General features: G+C 43.1%; 1 protein-coding gene across 2 annotated transcripts in view; it reads right to left on the bottom strand.

Annotated features, from left to right (window-relative positions):
• LOC149865668 (V-type proton ATPase subunit S1-like) overlaps window positions 1–16,643 on the bottom strand; it is a 100,502-nt gene that overhangs the window by 25,584 nt on the left and 58,275 nt on the right. For both annotated transcript variants that reach the window (XM_090042179.1, XM_090042178.1), the window contains exons 7-8: window positions 7,634–7,875; window positions 6,905–6,958 (exon numbers count right to left, since the gene is read on the bottom strand). In XM_090042179.1, the coding sequence (XP_089898305.1) occupies window positions 6,905–6,958; window positions 7,634–7,875 (296 nt within the window). The remainder of the gene's footprint in view (window positions 1–6,904; window positions 6,959–7,633; window positions 7,876–16,643) is intronic.

The following is a 16,643-nucleotide window of genomic DNA, read 5'->3' as shown; positions in this document are numbered from 1 at the left end:
CACCCCATAGTCCTGTGTATTAAGCCCCCCCGGGTTTAAAAACGGCTGTGGGAAAACATCATTTAATAAGGTCCAGATAAAGTTCCCTCGCACTTATACATGTAATGGTGAGGCCATGATGCAGTGTTCTAATCCGAATGTGGAGCAGACTCGATTAATCAAGTCTTCTCTGATGCATTCTAATTAGAACATGAACTAGCACATGTATAGGTACTTTAGGGCCCGATCAACAAAGGATTTAAGCTCTTAAATACTGCTTAATCCCTACTTTAGGTGGGAGTGTCAAAGACTGTGATTCTCAAAGCGTTTGCCTAACCACACGGACATTTGAAGTCCAGAGAAGATCTTCTTCTGAACATGCCCAGAATTGCCACCACCTTAGCAGTGCTGGGCAACCTAGTGCATCTCTCAGGCATAAGCCTGACTTAAATTCTAAAGCTAAGTGTTGCTGACCCTATGTCCCCTGAGGCAGCCTGAGATGCCATGAGCAGAACTAGCTCATACCTATGCAAGTAAGTCCTTCATAAAGCACAGCAATCCAAACACTTTCATGCAGAAACACTGCTAGATAAGAGAAGGCAGCATGCTGGTTCCATAGAATCATAAAAAAATTAGGGTTTGAAGGGCTCTCAGGAGATCATCTAGTTCAACCCCCTGCTCAAACCAGGATCAGCCCCAACTATATCATCCCAGCCAAGGCTTTGTCTATCTGAGTCTTAAAAACTTCCAGGGATGGAGATTCCACCACCTCTCTGGGTAGTTTGTTCCAGTGTTTCACTACCCTCTTAATGAACAAGTTCTTCCTAAGATATAACCTAAACTTTCCTTGCTGCAACTTGATATTATTGCTCCTTGTTCTGTTACCTATCACCACTGACAAGAGTCTAGCTGCATCCTCTTTGGGATCCTATTTAAGGTAGTTTCCAGCAAATGTACAATAGTTGAATGGTTAGACCACTCAGGATATAGGGGAACTATGTCCTCCTTAGCATGTGGGGGTTTAAGCCCACACCTTTAGCCTGCCTAGATAGGGAACTAGTTATCCAGGCTGTTCAGAAGTGGGGCATATTCTACTCCCTCTTTGTAAAATGGTGCCAGTGAGCAGAAAGGAATTCAAGATTCACTATGCCAGAGAGATGGAGCCTGGCTCTAGCCCAGTGATGAGCGTACTCATCTGGGAGAAGAGAGACCTGGGGTTCAGTGCCTTGCTCACATGATTTTTTAAAAAATATTTTAATAATAAACAGTCATTGGATAAAATGCAGGACTGTCCTTAGAGCAGGGATAAAAATCCAGGCCTCTCCCCCTCCAAATGGGTGTAGAAATTACTAAGTACAAAGTTATGCACCCTCCTTGGGCGTCTATACATGTGGAGCAAGGCTGTTTCAACGTGCTGTAATTACAGTGCATTGGAGCAGTCTCAGTTAATCAAGCCTGCTGGAGCATGGTAATTACTGCACTCCAGCAGCACATGTATCAGAGCCCCCGCACTGAAAAATGGCAGCAGGGGTGCTTTAACTAAAGTTCATTGAACGATCTTTAGTTAAAGCACCCCTGCTGCCATTTTTCAATGCAGGGATGTTGATGCACGTGACGCTCCAAGTGCTTTAATTAGAGAGGCTATCAGAGCCACTCTAATTAAAGTACCGCCCCACTCCTTTCCACACCACAAGAAATGCTTGCATCTCTGATGCAACGAACCTTGAATTATTTCTTACTTAACAGCTGCTATGGGGGTGTGGCAGGATTCGTTCATTCACTCTGTTCTCCCTACTTACATTCACAACATGAGAAGCTTGCAAGTTACATCCCCTTTCTATGTAATGATTCAGGAAGGATGCTTTTGGAGGGAGGCATGAGGAAGAATGCTTTTGTAAAGTGCCATAGCTTCAGCAGGAGGAGTGGAGAGTGCTGCCAACTTCAAATATCCTGTACCCCAGCAGGAAAGGTACTCTCATGGAAGAAGAGTTGGAGTGCCACAGGCCTCTAACTTCCTGGGTTCATGCTTTAACCGCTAGGGTATTGTAGGAAAGCAGAGAAAGGAGGCAGCTGCAGCAGCATGTGTAGCACCTTCTCCCATTAAGCTTGCCTCAGTAAAGAAGATTCACACACCAAACTCAGCTAGCCTTGGCTGATCCCCACTCAGAGTGGGTGTGACGAATCCTGTTCTGAAGCCCCTAAGTCTCCCCGTGCCTTGAACAAGTATTTTAGGCAACTAATTCAGGGCTCCAGAAGACAGCAGGTTAAAAAAGTAAGCATTTATAGAAGCAGGACATTGGCTGCTGTGGCTCTCCTGCTTTACCTGTAGTAGGTTAGGGTGTTACTTCTTGTGTTGCCTCAGGGTTTATGGTAGTCTAACAAAGAGTTTAAATCATGGATTGAACAGGATGGCTTAGAGAGGGATGATCCTGCCTCAGGCAGGAGGTCGGACTAGAGGACCTCTGGAGGTCCTTTCCAGCTCTACTTCTCTATGATCTCTAAGATTTCATTGCGATACCAAGTAGGGTTGTGCAAAGCTTTGGGTGGTGATTCAATTCGGAGGAGATTTGGCCCAATTCGGTGGCCAAATATCTGAATCCAAATTGAATCGGGGGCAATTTAAAGGTCCAAATTGATTCAAAGCCCTCCAAATCTTCAGAAAAGATTTGGAGAGCTTTGATGACTGGGGCAGTCCCTGGTGGCTGCAGCAGGGAGCTGCAGCTGACTCTGAGCTGGTAAGTACTAGGGGCAGGGGAGGGGTAGGGGACCATGGGGGGACCCCTACCAGCCCCCCTGGCCTCCCCTGTTCCCCCAGTCCACCCATGGCTGCCCTGCCCTCCCCACTGCCCCATACTGCAGGGGGGCTCTGCACAAGGCCCCTGACTCCCCCTTCACTCCCCTGTCCCCCCACTTGGATACCCAACCCAGGCAAGCTCTGGCTCTTTAAGAAAAAAAAAGCTGAGAAAAGCTCCCGGAGTCACCGCTCCTGCAGTAGCCTCGGGGCCTCCTGCAGAGCCCCCACATGGTGCAGGGCAGTGGGGATCACCCTTGACTGGCAGGAGTGGTGAGACTGGGAGTTTTCTCTTTTTTTTTGTCTTAAAAGGCTGGAGCTGGCTTGGGTGGGGCATCCATGGTGGGGCTAGGGGACCGAAGGGGGACTCATGCAGAGCCCCCCATGCAGCATGGGGCAGTGGGGGCAGCAGGGATCACCCCTTGCCCGGCAGCACCCATGGAGTCAGGGCTTTTTTTTAACAAGAGCTGGGAGCTGAGGCAGGCAGGGCAGCCATTGCCGGGACCAGGAGAGGGGCAGGGGCAGGCCTGGCTTGGCTGATTCCGCTGAATCAAATCGGGACAGTGATTCAAATCACTGAATCCAATCACTGTCCTCCAAATCAGCTGAATCCGAAGCAAATACTAGCCACTTCCCACAGGCCTACAACAACCATGTTCCTTTGCAGATATTGCCTATATTCCCTCTGTGGCTGTGGAGTAATCATTTAACCTCTCCATCTTAGCTTTCCTTTCAATAAAAAAGGAATGGTGATAATTGTCTTACAGGATATTGCAAGGGGTGATTAGTTAATGGTAATAAAGTGTCTGAGAAAGGCAAAGCATATGTTGTAAATACTAAATATAATCAATTGTTACCATAATATTAAGAATAATATTGCCTAATTAAGTAGAAGCATGATCCAAAAGAACACTGGGGCTATGTTTACCTCAGTGTGAGGCTTCAAGAATGAAAAAAAACTATCTACATTGAGGGAGAAAACATGAAATCTCCAGCTCCACTGCTTGCTGTTCTCTATATAACTGTTAAATTATGGTAAAATCTATCCACAGAGTTGCTTTAAATTTCTTCTCCTCTAGATGCAACTGGGATTCATGATCACATTAAAGTTATCTCCAAATAATCAATTAAAAAGGAGCCTCTTTTAAAAAAACAGATGACTGAACATAAATCCGAATAATCCTCATTAAGTCCATGTGCATGTACAATGTTACATTTGATCTTCTAATCCCTACTGCAGCCATCAAAATTGGAGATTAACTTTTTCAAACTCCAGAGTCTTCTGTTTCTCTATTAGCATTCCCAGAGTTTGGGATTTACTACTGCATGCTCTAACAAAATCTGCCTCCCCATATCATAAAAAAAAGAAGAGGTCTCTTCATTTAACAAATTGAATCTATTTTGTAAACATAACATCACGCTTCATATGTCTTAAGTGCATTAGGACTTACAGCATTGTATAGGAGCCTTCATCTCCTATATATTCTAGGAAACATATTGTTATGCTGGGGATTAATTGAATCCTTATCAAAATGGAAAAAGTGAGTGGTGCATTCACACTAGGGCTGTGTGAAACAGCACCACTTCATTTCAACTTCAGTTTCACATTTCGATTGGACAGTGTTTCATTTTGAGTTTTGTTTCATTTCAGAAGTACTGTTCTGTTTTGTTTCGTAAAACTGTTTCACTGTTTTGGCACTGTTTCGATGCTTTGCCCATAGGTGATTCATGAAAACTGCCTAAAACTTTGCCATTTTTTGGTAGATTTGGATGAATGGAGCAGGTATGGTAGCCCCTTCTGAGGGCATGAAACCTGCCAAGTTTCAAGGAGATAGGTGCAGGGGTTTTTGGGAAACTGCACCTCAAAGTCTTGAAAGCAAAACTTGTGTCACTTATAAGTGTGAAGACACAGGGGGATGAAAACAACAGGTGTGGTAGCCCCTGTGAAGACCACGAAGCCTGCCTGGTTTCAAGGAGATAGGTGCAGGGGTTTCTGGGAAACTGCCCCTCAGACTGCTGACAAGCAAAACTCATGACATGTGTGACTGGGTGTGTGTGTTAAGGTACGCCCTCACTGGCACTAATAACACTAGACAACACAGCAGTGTGCCCCAATGAAGCATCCTCCTCCCCTCCAGCCTCAGTCCAGTCCACCATGTTAAATTACAACAGGTAAAATAATAACTTAGTGAGGAGCAGCACAGTAGCACCAATAGCATCTCAAGCAGCCAAACTATGACAGAGCCTTTCCTTCCTCTCCTGCAGGAGCTTCTTCTCTAGCATGTGTGTTGAGGTGCGTCCTCCCTGTGTCGTTCCCCTGCTTCCCCCACCCCACACTTTGTTTCCCTGCAGGCAAGCCCAGCTTCAGCTTCGAAACTTTCAAAACATTTCAACTGCCTTCGGTTTGTTTTGAAGCCTTTGATTTCATTTCAATTGCACTGTTCTGAGCTCAAAATGAGTCAAAACTGTCAAAACAAAACAACCTGCGAAATTTTGCACAGCTCTATTAGCCACCCCTTTATTCAAGATAAATGTGAGACAAGTAGATCCTTAAAACACATGCCACATGGAAGGCTGATCATGCTATATGGGTAGAGGGGTTTCACCGGGAGGTGAATGAGAACATGAGGGGCTGGGTACTGTTGGATGCATTCTGTGCTTGTGTTAGTGAGAACAAGCAGCAGCCAGAGAACACAGAAGCTATAGCAGAAATACCCAGAAGCAGACAGAGAAGGCATTGGGAAAGCACCAGAGGTAGACAGAGAGGTACGTCTACTCTGAAAAAGTCAAGAAAGAGCTTTTAGGGGGGAATGCTCAGAGCTGTGCACAAAGAAATTGGCTTCTGTTTGATTCTTGCTGTGTTCAGGGAAGTAGGATTTTCCAAATCACCTTCATAAATAAATAGGATTGCATCAAAATTTTTAAAGCCATCCTCATCTCCTGCTCCTACAACCAGTTAGGAGTTTAACTGCTTATGGGTCAAAAAAAGTAATACTTTTAACCTTAGGAATCTCTCCTGTGCATCATCTCAATACTCCTAAACATATCCCTCCATCTAAACTTGCATTTCTTGCTGCCTCCAAGGCCCCTAGCACACTTTAGTTTAAGGCTGCAATGGGATCTGATCCCTTATCCCAATGACCGTGCCTCTTAATGTTGTCATATGTGCATGGCTGGAGGTGTGATTTTGGGATGGGGAATAACATCTCAGTTGCACACTTTCTACTTGCCAGTACACTGGGAGCCCAGGCTCCCCCTGCACAGAGAACTTGAAAGCTGAGTGATCATAGGGGCAAGTCCAGATCTGATAATCAACAGATTGTCAGCTCCAGCCAGGGTTTGCTCCAGGGTCTCAACCCAGCCCTGGTGTGGTTCAGGGCAGAAACCAATGATCAGTTGATTGCTGGGTTGAGGCCTCACCCTGGACCTGCTATGCCTACAATTTAAGGCGCTATACAGACTGGCCATAAAAATATTCTACACATTACATGTAGAATTTGCCATTTAGACCATTTTGAAAATAATGTTACTGTCATTCTTTCTGTCTTGTTCTGCACAAGACTGACAGTGCTCCATAAATAATAAGACTGAAAGCACAGACAGGCATATGAAACTATTGTGTTGATAGTAGATTTCCTTGCATATCTTTGTCACAACAAGATATACTCTAGAACTGGGTTTAGAGGTCAGTTCTGCAACAGATATGAATATATAGACCAATCATAACCTCAAGATAAACATGGGAAATGGGTGCACTTTTGGCATGATTGGATATATAGGACATTTCACATTCCAGCATTCTCTGAATGTCATTATTTTACAGCAGCATTTTTCAAAAGTAGGTGTCTGAAAATGTTTATAGGCTCTTAAACATATGCATGTAACCTGCACTATGTATAAAGATTCTTCTGTTAAAATACAGTAGTATAGTAGTGAAAAGTTAGCCCAATTACCAAGTACTGTTCAACTTGCAACATTTTTTAAAGATATCATCAAAAACCCAGCACAATCCTTCTCTAAAAAAAAGCGACTTAAAAATAGTATTTATACTTTGATCTCACTCTGTCTTATGTCTTAATTTATAACTACCCCTCATGTACCAAGTAGAATTTTTTATTAATAAAGCATAGTTACCTTATTTCTAGGCTGTTGATGTTATCCACTGGGTTACTATATTTTAATGACAACCTAAACAATAAGAAAATTATTTTTAAACATTGCAGTGGGGCAGCTTTAGTTAAGACATTTTAACGTTTTAATCAAACTATGTTCTAAATCAGTAAATACAAAGGAATTTCACAGCAAAAGATACACTATTCTAGACAAACATGTCAAACATTTCAAACAGAAATGTTCTTTCTCCTTTCAGCAGATGCTTCAATACGGAAATCATACAGAAAATAAAATTACAGAAGACCTCACAGTTGCATTATTACCAGGTACAGCCGAGGCTCCACTTGTGGGAAATCTTTTAATGAAATTGGTATCTTACTAATGCTAATGGAATTTTCAGTGGTTGTAAGAGTTAGACAGATGCTAAGAGAAGCTGGGTATAACACATGAAGAGCACAAAGGAAAATGAAGAAATCTTTTTCTAGTCAAAACTAATTTTAAACTGCATACTCATAAGCAAGCAAGGAAATAAATTAAAAGGAAAAACGCTTTAAAAACCATGGTCAAAGGATTCCTGTAGTCTCACCTCTATGATTTTGCAACAACCAAAAAATAAATATGGCATGTTTTATCCATGGTGTTTTATAAACACATGATTAAGTCACTATTAGTTTGTTGCCATTGCAGAATTTCTAATTAGCATTTAGAATAGCATGCATTTCATGGTATGAAACTCCAAGTCCCACTCACGTTGTGTTGGCGGCTGAACATGCTGATGAACTGAAGTCCACATTACGGGATACAAATGTAAAATTTGTCAGATCCACATGAACTGATTTGTTGGCTGTAAGGCTGAAATTACTGGCATACATAAGGATACATGTTTCTGTTCCATTGGTCACATTGAGTGGAGGGTACAGAATGGAGTCTGGTACTTCAATAGTCATCAATCTTCTTCTCGACTCCAAGGCCACATCGGTTATTCTGGGAATCTCGGATAATAGCACAACAACAATCCATTTTCAAAGCATGAACATTTTCAATTGGTAATGGGGCTTTGAGGTTTCCAACTCAGCTCAAGTCATCAATAAGCTCAGGTCAAGTCAGCAATCAAAAACAGTATTCGACATCTTACATTTGGTTTAATAACCAGTAGGAAAAGAGTTTGGTTGAATCAGGTATCCACATCATAAAACCATTACCACAAGCATAAGTCTTAACAAAGCTAATTTAGTACTAGCCTTGGAATATTAGTGCCCACTAGTGGCATTACTTGGAAGAAGTATTTTTCTTTACAAAACAATTTTAGTGTAAAAGTTTCCTCTTTTCTCTTATCGAGTAAGAAACAAACTCCAATAACTTAGTACCCAAGCAGGAGAGAAATTCCTCCAGAGGCATTGAAATCAAGCCAACTTTCCCTTTATAAGCTTATTTCCATGTATTTCTATTTCAAACGTGTATTTCATAATTCCTTTGTTTACTTGTTCTTTCTTTTGTCATATGTATCCTGCTGTATCAAACATACAGCTATGCAGTTGGAATCATTCTACCCAAGCTATACATTTCACAATAAACTATGAGACAAGATCCATGCCTGAACAATTGGTTATATTTACATTAAGTCCTTTTAAACCAAATCAGATTATTCAGGAGCAAATTCTTAGTCGTCATATTCTAAATCTTTACATAGCATTTCAGGATTTTTTTCTTTGCTTAGTCTAAATGAACCATAGTAGCTATGGCTCCCCTCTCACATTTGGTGAGCTTATCAATTACAATTTAGATCACAATTATACAGCAAGCAATCACAGTATCTGACTGAAAACGTCTAATGAAAGCAATGCATTAGATTAGAACTCTACAGTTATTAGCTGAGCATGGAATGGAAGTAACCAGCATCCAAATTCTTTCCTTTGATCTGTATTGGCAGACTCCTAATTCAGAAGGCACTGAATCAACTCCCAACTCCAAGTGTAGTGGCACAGCTAGACATAGAACTTACAGCCAAAGAACTTAGCAAGGCCATAGACTCCAGCAAGTGGAAAAGTCCCAGGGGAAGATGGCATCCCAGCTAAGATTCTCAAGTGTGAATCTTCAATTCCTAGTGAGCTGCTGGAAGGAAGGGAAGTACCCCAGGACATGTGATATGCTAACATCATCACTCCGTACAAAAACAAGACAGACAAGGGTGACTGCAACAACTATAGGGGCATCTCTCTCAGTGTCACGCCTTCAATACTGTTAGCAGAGCAGGTTTGTTCAAAGTTCTGGTAAAGATTGGATGCCCTCCAATGTTACTCAGTATGATACACTTCTTCCATGAAAACATGCAGGCCACAGCTCAGTTTGATGGATCAACCTCTGCAGTTTGAGATGAAGAACAGAGTGAAGCAGGGTTGTGTTCTGGCACCCACGCTCTTTGAGATCTTCTTCTCTATGCTGCTTGTAACAGGGACTCAGGCAGGAGCCCAGTTACTTAGAGACCTGGGCAGGATTGACCCAAAAATGAACTCTGTCAGGTGGCAGACATTATATACTCGGGAAAGGTTCAGGTGATTAGCCCATGAAAACCGGGGGATAAAAGATGGCGGTGGGGCATTGATTTTTGCCTTTGGGCACCAAAGGACAAAGAAGAAAACTATGGGGACTCCAGAAGGTGGAGGAGAGATCATACCTGTAATACCTGGAGGACGCTGGAAGAGACAGACTTCAAGAGAGGCAGCAGGTCGGTCAGAAAAAGCAAAATACTTCTTTGTAAACCCCGGTGCATGGGTGAGTGTGGGAGCATTGCCAGACACTAGGAGACAGGTGCCTTAAGCGGAGGGAGAGAAAGGAAGCACCTCAGAGAAGACTCGGTGGCTTTGGCAACTGCGGGAGCACTGTGAGGTGGCAGGATACAGTGGAGAGGAGCTCAGGGAGGGAGAGAGAGCTAGTACCCCTCAGGGGAGAGATGGGGATTGAGAGTAGCTTCCCTCAAGCTTCCTACCTTGGGAGGACAATTAATACCTGAAGTGGAGAGACCATCTGTGAAGAAACAGCAGGGAGGCACTCTCAGCACAAGCTGTCCGTAACAAAAAGAGAAAAGTGGATAGCACATATCGCTAATGAGGCAAATAGCAGTATAATTTAGGTACAAAGTTGCAAAGATATATCCAGCAGGGACCTTCCTTCTCAATAATGGGTTGTTCTCACAAATGAAAGAATTGATGAGACTGCTACAATTATATCGCATTTAGTTTGGAAATAAATTAACCCTGTGAGACTTTAACGTCTGGGTGGCATTTATCTTTCTCAGACACTAAAGAACACTAATCCTCTTTTCTTTTCTTCACATCCAAGTTGTGGTGGGCGAGTACAGAGGGAAGATGAAGATAAAAGTACAGAACCCTCTCACACTGTTGCACTACACTTCTGATGGCCTGAAGGAAGGCATGTACCTGGGGGTCATCATTCACCACAAGATGAACATGAGCCTGCAATATGATGCTTCAACTAGTAAAGTGACCAAACGCTGGCTTGCATCCATAGATGCTTCTCAAGCAAAACCCAGGACATCATTCTCCCTTTGTACTCGGCTTTGGTGAGGTGCAGCTGGAATACTGTATCCAGTTTTGGGCTCGGCAATTCACAAAGGATGTGGAGGAGCTTGAGAGAGTCCAGAGAAGAGCCATGCGCATGATCAGAGGTCAGGAAAACAGACCTTACGATGACAGGCTGAGATCTATGAGGCTCTTTAGCCTGGAAAAGCGCAGGCTCAGGGGTGATCTGATGGCCACCTATAAGTTTATCAGGGGTGACCACCAGTATCTGGGGTAACGTTTGTTCACCAGAGCGCCCCAAGGGATGATGAGGTCGAACTGTTATAAACTACTACAAGACCGTTTCAGGCTGGACATAAGGAAGAATTTCTTTACTGTCCAAGCCCCCAAGGTCTGGAACAGCCTGCCATCAGAGGTGGTTCAAGCACCTACATTGAATGCCTTCAAGAGTAGATTGGATACTTATCTTGCTGGGATCCTACGACCCCAGCTGACTTCCTGCCTTTTGGGTGGGGGGCTGGACTCAATGATCTCCCGAGGTCCCTTCCAGCCCTAATGTCTATGAAATCTATGAAACCTTCACACAATATCAGATGGTAAACTCTACAATCTATCACATCTAAAGGTCAAGACAAAAAAGTGAGGCACATATATATTAGGGAACTTCTTTTTGCTGATACTGCTACACTCACTGCCCATGAAGATGGCCAACTACAAATACTCATGAATCACCTCTCCCATTGTTTGCAAGATGTTTGCCTTGACCATCAGCATCAAAAAGACTGTGGTTCTAGGACAGGGTGTGCTCCAGTCATCATCAGTCAGCCTTGACAACACACTTCTTGAGGCAGTGAACAAGTTCTGCTACTTTGGATCCACAGTGAGTGACTACCTATCATTAGAATGTGTGCATCTAAATGTGTGCATTGGAAAGGCAGCTACCACTTTCAGTAAGCTCTCCAAATGAGTCTGGAACAATGCAAAATTTACAATCAACACTAAGTTGCTTGTGTACAAAGCCTGTGTCCTCAGTGTCCTTATGTATAGCAGTGAGACATGGTCAACATGTGCATATCAAGAAAAGAAGCTGAACAACTTCCACTTATGCTATTTATGGCACATCCTGGACATCAAGTGTCAAAACAGAATCATCAACACAGAGGGCATTGCAAAGCCAACCATCACTACACTACTCAAACAATGGCATCTATGCTGGCTTGACCATCTTTGCAGGATGGAAGATGGGCACATCCCGAAGGACATCCTGTATAGGTAAATTGAAAGTGGGGAGAGAACAGTAGAGCACCCAAAACTGCACTTCCAATGTGTAAGCAGGATACGAAAGCTTTTGGATGTGACCCAAACCTTTGGGAGGCCTTAGCAGGAGACAGGACAAAGTGGTGCTCCCTTCTCAATCATGGAGTCCGACATCACAACAAGAAATGGTCACTTGAATTACAACAGAAACATGAGTGAAGGAAACAGCCTGTCAGTACAGTAGCCCCTAACACCATGTATACCTATGCCCACTGTGGCAAGACCTGCAAATCTAACATTGGTCTTGACAGCCACAAGAGAAAACACACCACCTGTCAGTAGAATAGCTGAAATATTCAGTAGAATAGCTGCAATACCCACCATCACTCACTGATGAACGGATGCCATAGCAATTCAGAATAATCAGTTTTTCTAAAAATGAATGTAGCCTCCATGGCAAACATTTGAACCATTCTGCCCTTGATCAAAATGAGCAACCCTCTGTTCTAGATAGAATTGGGATTTTTACAGTGGTTTTTCTTAAATAGTGCCGTTGGTAGGGTGAAGTGGGATTTGGGACCAAGTTGTTATATTCCATATGTTCTATGTGAGAGTGAGAATGCAGCAAAATGGAAGTTCCTTACAAAAACATAGAAGAGGAGGAGTCTAATTGTTTTCTCAAATATAATTTATACACACGTTCTTTAAGGCTCATGGAATACCTAAGATTTCAAAAATGGCGGTTCAGGTGATGTGACTGGCACCACAGATGTGGTTCAGGCATCTCCCACAAGCAGATTATGCTATAGCAGCAGCTGCCAGGGACTGTTTTTTTTGGAGTCCCTGAAACAGGTATGATACCTCTTCCCCGCCCCCCCAACTCTGTGCATCACCTCCCCTGTAGTGTTCAGCACCTTTCCTTCATTGCATTCTCCCCCCACTTTCTCCAGCAGGGCTACCCCTGAGCAGGGCAGGGGCAAGAAGGGAAGACCCACACAACACTCCCACTGTCCCTTACCTACCCAGGTATCTCATGTAGCTGCTCCCACAGCTGGAGTCCCTGCATTGGCAAGTGAAACCTGGAGAAGAGAGCTGCCAGGAGGAGTGGTAGCAGGGGTATGACATGCCACTGCACCCCTCTGGCTCTGCCCCGAACCAGTGATAATAAAAGTCCTGGAAGCTTCAGAGTGCAACACATGGGAAGAACTGGCTTACAGAGAATATACAAGTTGTTGGAAAAATAGAATATTATTATCTGAGAATTCCTGTATCTGGACTATTTCTTTCACTCTGCTTTCTGTGGGTGAGTCTGGTCCCACCTTGAATAGGTGCACCAGGCTGGCCCAAATCCCAGATGGGAAATGTAGCTCGGCTCATTCATTTATACCACCAGCACTTGGTACATGTTTCCAACTTTACCCCACCATACAGATATTAAAAGATGAGGGGAAGCTCGTCACCTCAGCCAAAGGAGGAAAGTTTTCTCTACGATTTTAGTGGAAGAAGAGGTGTTGTGTTTCCTTCCCATCCTTTCCTATTCTTTTGCCTCACTACAAAGAAAGCATTGCAAAAGTTCTGCAGCTGATGCAACGTTGCTCAACTTTTCTGTTAATTTTATCGCAACACTCATTTTACTGGCAATTTTTATTTCTAAAAACCAGCTACTGAGATTGAGACACCAAGACTCTCAATTCTCAGAGCATGTACAATATAATTATTGTTAACAACCACCACCACTTTTGTGGCTACAGAGAACACTCAATAGTGTAACTAGGAGTGGATAAATGGAGCACCAGCCCCAGGTGTCGACTTAGTGGGGGTGCAAGATTGGTGGCTCATGCTGTGGTCAGCCTAGCTGCCACCAGAGCCATGGTTGCTGCCACTGCCCAGGGCACAAAAATGGCTTATTACACCTCTGATAATACTTTGAAAGAATGTAATGACTGAACTCAAAAGGCTCACAAACCAGAGGCAAAAATGAAAATGCTGGTGTTACTGGAAATACATTGGTATTGCTACTTTATATCCTTTAGCAAGGGCTAGATTTAATTATGGAACTGCTGTAGTCAGTCTACTCATCAATAATGTTTTTGATAGGGTATCTAACCCAAGTATATTGTGCTTGGCACAACAGGATTCTGTACAATACTTTTAGTATATTTACTGCAAGAAATCCTTTACCATTTTTTCCAGCATGTCATGCAAAGCAGCCTAGATTTCAAAAGGAGTGAGAGGTATGTTACCTGCTGGGTTTTGGCTGTAGCATATCCCAAGCCAGCCAGCATTAGCATGCCATGTTTTAAATCCTTTTTTAAAAAAAAAATCCATTTCTGATCTTTATCAAACAAACAATTTTAAAAGTGTGCTATCCTTTGCTTTTTATCTGAGGACTTGCTATAGGCAGCACTAATGGAACAATTATACTGTTGAATGGCATCAAGACTAAAATCTATAGTCCATGAAATATCTGGTTTTATTTTACTAGTAGTAAACAAATAATCATCCAAAAGGCAGGAATTAAAATTGGATACTTCCCAAAAGACATTTTTTTCTTTTAGTGTTAAGTTCAGAGACTCAAATGAATAAAAACTAGGAAAGGCCCATTAGATTCTACCTACATACTCACTGAGTAGCACGTAGCTCACTTCTTCATCAGAGTAAAATTGTTGTCCTGAACATAGGGTTTTGTCCAGTCTAGTGCTAAATGAGTCCAACTGCAGCTTCCACGACTTCTATTAGAAAAACCTTCATCAGATATCCTGATATGACAGTTAGTTTTTCATGTCTTATATTTTGCATGCTATTCCTAATATTTCTCTCTGGACAAGCCTAAAGTCTTCATTTTCCTTTTAAACCCTAGACTTTTGCAACCCTTACTGTTCAGAAGGTCCTCCCCTACCAGCATTTTCATTGTCTGAACTCCATAGCTTTGTGAGTCTTTGTCTCTTCTCAGTGGGCAAGGAGATCCTGAACCTCAAGACCAGTTCCAGCTCCATGATCAAGGAAGCATGTGTCCTCATTATCATGCTAAGAATTCAGGTTTTAACTCCTACATTTCTGAAGAGGAGCTACATGGCCTGGTAGGATGAAACTTTCTACCTCTGAAATAAACAAAACATCCTTTATCTAACAGGCTTCATGGGCCCTTTCATCTGCTGAGAGGTTGTTAGCCATGTTAGCCTGATGTCAGGCAGATGTTCAGGCAGGGTGGCACCTTAGAAACTAACTGGTTGAGAGAGACCTGAGCTTTTATAGGCAACAACCTATTCTGTCAGATGCTATGATGGGACTGGAGTCTAATATAGAAGGTTGCTAGACTTAACAACCCTGCCATATCGTCTATCAATCTTTTTCATTTGAATTAATTCACTGAATAGCAAAACAAAATAAACATGCTTCCTTCCCAACTACTATAAGAACCTGCTGTTACTGGAGCAAAACTCAGTTTCTGAGCTGCCCTAAGCATCCAGAAAGTTTACATTCATAGATAGACTGAGATATAGGAAGTTTTAAATACTCAGAATTTGAAAAATCAAGTTAATGTATTTTCCAGTAAATGGCTTGATTTTGAAGGACCTTATCCTTAAAACATTACTCAGGTAAAATTTGTACTGGCATTAAAGGGGAAAAGAAAATGCAAATATTGCCATTGTCATTGTGTGAGCTAAAACAATCAATCATTGCACTGAAAAGCTATTTTCTTTGTCTAGCATCTTAATAAATTTCATAGATTTCATAGACCCTAGGGCTGGAATGGACCCCAGAGGATCATCGAGTCCAGCCCTCTGCCCCAGGGGCAGGGAGTCAGTAGGGGTCATAGGATCCCAGCAAGACAAACATCTGAATGTCTCTTGAAGGCGTTCAAAGTAGGTGCTTGAACCACCTCCTGCGGCAGTCTATTCCAAACCTTGGGGGCTCGTACAGTAAAGAAGTTCTTCCTTATATCCAGCCTGAAACGGTCTTGCAGTAGTTTATAACTGTTCAACCTCATCATTCCTTGAGGCGCTATGGTGAACAAATGTTCCCTCAGATCTTGGTGAGCACGGCTGATAAACTTGTAGGTTGCCACCAGGTCACCCCTGAGCCTGCACTTTTCCAGGCTGAAGAGCCCTATGGCTCTCAGTTTCGCATCATAAGGTCTGTTTTCCTGACTTCTGATCATGCGTGTGGCTCTCCTCTGGACTCTCTCAAGCTTCTCTGCATCCTTTTTGAATTGTGGAACCCAAAACTGGATGCAGTTCTCTAGCTGCGGCCTCACCAAGGCTGAGTACAAGGGGAGAATGACGTCCTGGGATTTGCTTGAGAAGCATCTATGGATAAAGCAAGCAAAATGTTGGCTTGTACTAGCCGCAGCATTGCATTGAAGGCTCACATTCAAGGCTCATGTTCATCTTGCGGTCAGTCATGACCCCCAAGTCCCTTTCATCCATAGTGCTAGCCAGCGTAGCACTGCTGAACCTATAAGCATGCTGCAGGTTTTTCCACCCAAAGTGGAGAACCTTGCATTTTTCGGTGTTAAACATCAGGTTCTCATCCATCCATTTCCTGAGCCTGTCAATATCTGCCCAGATCACTCTCCTGTCCTTAGATGTGGATGGTTTACCCCAGAGTTTGGTATCGTCAGTGAACTTGGCCAGTCTGCTTCTGACTCCAATGTCTACATTATTGATGAAGATGTTAAATAGTATGGGCCCTAGAACAGAGCCTTGAGGGACCCCACTGGTCACAGTGCACCATGATGATTGACTTCCATCAACCACCACCCTCTGGGTCCTACCGTGGAGCCAATTCCCCAGTCAGCATATTGTGGTGAGGCTGAGGCCGCAGTTAGCCAGTTTTGCCAAGAGGTGATCATGGGATACCAGATTGAAGGTTTTTTTAAAGTCAAAATATATGACATTAATTTCTTCCCCCTTGTCCAGGTGATAGGTCACCTGGTCGTAAAAGGAAATAAGATTGGTCAT

The sequence above is a fragment of the Crocodylus siamensis genome, chromosome 4 (genome assembly GCF_052110815.1).
Source record: "Crocodylus siamensis isolate JL-2025a chromosome 4, ASM5211081v1, whole genome shotgun sequence".
NCBI lineage: Eukaryota > Metazoa > Chordata > Crocodylia > Crocodylidae > Crocodylus > Crocodylus siamensis.
Note: the sequence above shows the minus strand (reverse complement) of the source record. Positions and strands in the feature narration are given on the sequence as shown.